Genomic DNA, 6,000 nt, shown 5'->3' with positions numbered 1-6,000 from the left:
GTGTGTGTGTGTGTGTGTGTGTGTGTGTGTGTGTGTGTGTGTGTGTGTGTGTGTGTGTGTGTGTGTGTGTGTGTGTGTGTGTGTGTGTGTGTGTGTGTGTGTGTGTGTGTGTGTGTGTGTGTGTGTGTGTGTGTGTGTGTGGTGTGTTGCTTTTGGAATCAACAAAGTTGGCCTATTATCTATTTGTTGTGTTTCTCATTTTCTATTTTTGCTCTGAATTTCAGTGTCTAAATAATGACCACTTTCTATTTTCTTGTTTTATTTTACTGCATTTAAGTCCGCTTTATTTCATTTTGTTGATGTTCTAGTTCTTTGTTTTGTCTTTTTATTTAGCGCTGAAGACTCCATGGAGTTTCAAAGTCAAAATGTCCGGGGTATATTTTTATTTCATGAGTTCAACTACGATTAAATAAAAAAAAAAACAAGTTTTTTAACTGCAAGTAAGGAGCGACATTAAAACTCAAAAAGAACAGAAATTACTCTGTATATGAAAGGGGTTGTCCCCTCCAAAACGCCTCGCTCTTTGTGCTAAAGTTTGACTCTGTCGCAACTCTACCTTTTAAAACAATAAAAAAACTTTAGCGTAAAGAGCGAGGCGCTGCGGAGGGGACAACCCCTTTCATATACGGAGTAATTTCTGTTCGTTGTAGGTTTTATTGTCACTCTTTACTTGCAGCTATAAAAACTTGTTTTTTTTAATTAATTTCTGAATGTTTTTGAATTAATGCATGTTTTGATTTTGGCTTACCGCACATGAATAATTGAAACAAAATTTGCATAATATTTTTTTTTTCTAAATGGCTTTCTCATAGTTTTTATTGGATGATTTCGATTTAAAAAAGGGTGGGGGAGGGGGCCTAGTTGTCCTCCAATTTTTGTCTACTTAAAAATGCAACTAGATTTTTTTAATTTTTTAATGAAAGTTTTTGTCAGTAACAAATATGCAAACTTTACGAATGAACTTAGGTAACGAACTTCTATATTTGTGTATTTTTATTACGTATATGAGTGGTTTCCCCTCGTCAATACCTCGCTATTTACACTAAAGCTTGAATTTTATCCAAAATCTTTAAGAATGACCCTTGAATCACAAAGGCCGTAGAATAAATGGTTGAAATTAATAAAATACTTTAGCGTAAAAAGCAAGGTATTGTGGAGGAGACGGACCCCTTTTTATACGTAATATTTTATGTTCATTTTAAGTTTTAATGGTATTCATTACTTCCAGGTGAAAAAATTTATTCATTTTCTCATTGTATATTTTTATACAATACTAGAAAATCCAGTGCCTCTTCATTGAAATTCTCTTCCTTCATGATACATTCTTCCATGAAAAGATCTTCCCACTTAGCCCCCTCTTCTGACCAACTCCACCCCAATGCGAAAAAGTACCGCTGAGAACGTCTGTGTACTTCGTAATAACCATTACTATATGTAAACAATGGTCAAAGTTTGTAACTTGCAGCCCATCCCCCAGGGATTTTGGTTGATTAAATCGTCCCCAAAGATATATTTATTAACAGAATGACAATTTCAAATTTATAACCGGTGACTTGGGGGAAAATGAGCTTTGGAGGAGGCCTAGGTGCCCTCCAATTCTTTGTTCCCTTAAAAATGGAATTTAAAACTTTTAATTTCTGTTAGAATGAGCCCTATCGCAGTATTCTAGGACCACCGGGTCGATATGATCATCTCTGGGAAAAAAATAGACAAAATAAACACGCATCCGTGGTCTGTTTCTGGCAAAAAATACAAAATTCCACATTTTTGTAGATAGGAGTTTGAAACTCTTATTAAAGATTTCACTGACACGCTGAATCTAATGGTGTGATTTTCATAAGGATTCTATGACTTTTAGGGGGTGTTTCCCCCTATTTTATGAAATAAGGCAAATTTTCTCATGCTCTTAACTTTCGATGGGTAAGACTAAACTTTATGAAATTCATGCATTTAACATTAGCATTAAAATGCGATTCTTTATTTTATTCCAGATTTGTTTTTCCATTGTTTTGTTTTTATTGTTTTGTTTTTATTTTTGTTTCCATTGTTTATTATTTGTTTTTCCACTCACTACTCTTGTTATTTCTCTATCAAATAATTATCATACTTTCTGTGTCAAATTGGTCTTGAAAGTGTTATCTGATCTTCCACAATAATAATAAAGTGAATTAAATTTAGTTGGATAGCATTGGGACCTAATATCTCGAAATTTGACGTTCTACACATGATCCCCATGAAGGCTATGTCCTTCAAAAATCATCATAGGCATATAAGTGCACCTACAACGAAATTAGATGAGAATTATTTTTTTTTTGTTCCCCTTCCCGGATCCAGTCTCTTTGAGAACGACTTATTTTTAAGGTTTCTAAATCAATAAGTTAGTAGTGCTGTTCAAGAGGAGAATGATTTAACTTTAATATTGATACTGATCAATAAATATTTTTGTTAGATATCACAGTATAGCCATTGGGCACTTCGTGGAAATGATACAGCGAGATTTTCAGTCATTTTGGACCGCAAAACAGCAAATATTCGCCCAATAAGGGGGAAAATGGTACCAAGTGAAAATGTTGAAAAAGCAAATCGATTCAACATTTTTCCAAAAATATATGTTTCCGGTCAAGTTTTTGTATACTGCTGAGCAATGAACCATTTGTTCTTAAAGTTTTGATCTCTGCTTTCTCCTTGAAAGTGCCAGCAATTATACAAAATTTCCGGTTTATCTTTCAATTTTTAATTTCAGTCCCTTCCTCAAAACCCTGGATCCACAGTTGACTAGCATCGAAAGACTCTATGTCTGAACTATAGTATTTATTTTTAGTATTCTTATCGTCTAGGTTGAAGTTTTAAATATATATATATATATAACTAAATACTTTGAATTAGCCGTTTGCATTAAAGTAAGTGCTACTAACGTGTAATGTCAACAATAACTAAGACGGTCAATCAGTTTATATTGTGTAGCACATAAATGTTTTTATACTTACTATTATTTAGTGAAATTTTCTATTGCTTTTCTTAACAGGGATTCGCTAAGAAAGAAAAAAACTAAAAAACAAATAGAGAGAGAGAGAGAGAGAGAGAGAGAGAGAGAGAGAGAGAGAGAGAGAGAGAGAGAGAGAGAGAGAGAGAGAGAGAGAGAGAGAGAAGAGAAGAGAGAGAGAGAGAGAGAGAGAGAGAGAGAGAGAGAGAGAGAGATACAGAGACAGAGAGAGAGTCGGAGAGAGACAGAGTGAGAGAGAGAGAGAGAGAGAGGGGTATTGTTACAGGTTCATATATTTTGCGTATAGTTCACTACTTTTGTTGAAGCTCCCCTGTCCCCAGTCCCGAAAAAAATTAGAAAATAACTTGTAAGCCACGGACTTGCTCTCGATACCTTTTTTTTCGTATTAGCATTAAAACTAAAAACGAAGTGTAATTTTTTCTTGTATTTGTCATATTTTTAATTAAAAGCAAGTGTCCATGACGCGCAAACCTTTTGCGTCTCGTGAATATCAAACAGTTCGAGGTAACGAAGTGTAGTAGGCGACCCGGCTCAATAGTAAACGAAACTCTAAAAAAGGGAATTTTTATGCTAAAAGATACATCAAAAGAATTGGATTTTCATGCTGATTTTAAATATATAAGATTTCTCAAATTTAGTCTTTGTCATCAAAAGCTACGAGCCTGAGAAAATTTGCCTTATTTTGGAAAGTAGGGGAAAACACCCCCTAAAAGTCATAGAATCTTAACGAAGACCACACCATTGCATTCAGCGTATCAGAGAACCCTATAACAGAAATTTCAAGCTCCTATCTACAAAAATGTGGAATTTCGTATTCTTTGCCAGAAGACAGATCATGGGTGCGTGTTTTTTCTTCTTTTTTTTTCCAGGGGTCATCGTATCGACCAAGTGGTCCTAGAATATTGCACGAGGGCTCATTCTAACGGAAATGAAAAGTTCTAGTGCCCTTTTTAAGTGACCGAAAAAATTGGAGGGCACCTAGGCCCCCTTCCACGCTCACTTTTTCCCAAAGTCAACAGATCAAAATTTTGAGATAGCCATTTTGTTCCGCATAGTTGAAAACAATAAGAACTATGTCTTTGGGGATGACTTACTCCCCCCAGAGTTCCTGGGGGAGGGGCAGCAAGTTACAAGCTTTGACCAGTGTTTACACACAGTAATGGTTATTGAGAAGTGTACAGACGCTTTCAGGGGGATTTTTTTGATTTGGGTGTGGGGTTGAGGGGAGGGTGCTATGTGGGAGGATCTTTCTTTGGAGGAATATGTCATGGGGGAAGAAAAATTCAATGAAAAGGGCGCGAGATTTTCTAGCATTACTATAAAAAAAATGAAAAAATAAACATGAAAAAGTTTTTTTCAATTGAAAGTAAGGAGTAGCATTAAAACTTAAAACGAACAGAGATTGTTACGCATACGAGGGGTTCTAAAAATACTTTAGCATAAAGAGCGAGGTATTTAGGAGAAAATAAATACCTTGCTCTTTATGCTAAAGTATTTTTAGTAATTTCAACTATTTATTCTACGGCCTTTCTGATTCAGGGGTCAATTCTTAAAGAATTGGGACGAAACTTAAAATTTAGCGTAAAGAGTGAGGTATTAACGAGGGGACAAACCCCCTCATATACATTATAAAAATATAAGGATATAAAAGTTTGTTACGTAAGTTAATTTTTAAGTTACGTGTATTTTTTACTAATAAAAACGTTCGTTAAAAATTAAAAGTTCTAGTTACCTTTTTAAGTAACCGAAAAATTGGAGGGCAACTAGGCCTCCTCCCCCACCCTTATTTTTCAAAATCGTTTGATCAAAACTAAGAGAAAGCCATTGAGCCAAAAAAAGAATTAATATGCAAATTTCATTTCAATAATTTATGCGCGGAGAGCCAAAATCAAACATGCATTAATTCAAAAACGTTCAGAAATTAAATAAAAAAAACTAGTTTTTTTTACTGAAAGTAAGGAGTGACATTAAAACTTAAAACGAACAGAAATTACTCCGTATATGAAATGGGTTGTCCCCTCGGCAATCCCTCGCTCTTTACGCTAAAGTTTGACTCTTTGCCACAGTTCTACTTTTTAAAACAATCAAATACTTTAGTGTAAAGAGCGAGGGATTGCGGAGGGGACAACCCATTTCATATAAGGAGTAATTTCTGTTCGTTTTAAGTTTTAATGTCGCTCCTTACTTTCAGTTAAAAAAATTAGTTTTTTTTATTTAATCAAATCCAAATTGACCAGTGATTTAGAGAAAAATCTGTATGCCTCTTTTTCGGATGTCCTAGTTCGAAATAAATCAAGTGTCATCATATTCCGTTTAACCTAGCATATCCCAATGGTCATTCTCGAAATGAATTTCTATCGTTTATTTTCCGATAACGAACGGCTGACACAGTCAGTGAATGAATAAAATGAATGTATACTGAAAACTGACCTGAAAATATGCGAATAATCGTTTCCATCTCCTTTATTCAGATTTATTATTGCTTTCTCCTTTAGTTTTCGTATCTTTTCGTTTGTTTCTTCTTGAATATTTTTCAGCTTCTCTTTCGGAGCAACTTCAATGAGGCCTTGCCAAGCATCTCTTGCACGACCTCTTAGCAGATGGATGCTCCCTGTATATTGGGCCAGTTTTTCCGCCATATTTCCACCTGAATCGTAGATTTCAGGGGCTTATACTCTATTCTTAGAAAGACTGGATCATTTCTGGAAAATAAAAATAGAACTTGCTTTTATGTCCCAAAAAACCTAATTACTTTCTGTAATTATGTTATACTAGTTTAAACAAAAGAGATTGATATGAGAAATTCCATATGGCCGATGATGTATTAGTATAGATAATTAGAAAAGAATATATTATGAAAACTATCACAGTCCAGCATGATTCATCGAAATTACCTATTAGCAGCTATTGTATCATCTGTATCATTGTAGGTTAACACATACACAAACAAACTCACATGCATGCAAACAAACTTAAATGTGGTAAACTTGTATAAA

General features: G+C 34.5%; 1 protein-coding gene across 1 annotated transcript in view; it reads right to left on the bottom strand.

Annotated features, from left to right (window-relative positions):
* LOC136040867 (proton-associated sugar transporter A-like) overlaps positions 1-6,000 on the bottom strand; it is a 134,325-nt gene that overhangs the window by 109,487 nt on the left and 18,838 nt on the right. Inside the window, exon 2 of the mRNA XM_065725253.1 lies at positions 5,435-5,706. Within this exon, the coding sequence (XP_065581325.1) occupies positions 5,435-5,643 (209 nt within the window). The 5' untranslated portion in view covers positions 5,644-5,706. The remainder of the gene's footprint in view (positions 1-5,434; positions 5,707-6,000) is intronic.

This window comes from Artemia franciscana, chromosome 21 (genome assembly GCF_032884065.1).
Source record: "Artemia franciscana chromosome 21, ASM3288406v1, whole genome shotgun sequence".
Classification (NCBI taxonomy): Eukaryota; Metazoa; Arthropoda; class Branchiopoda; order Anostraca; family Artemiidae; genus Artemia; species Artemia franciscana.
This window is presented reverse-complemented; position numbering and strand designations above follow the sequence as displayed.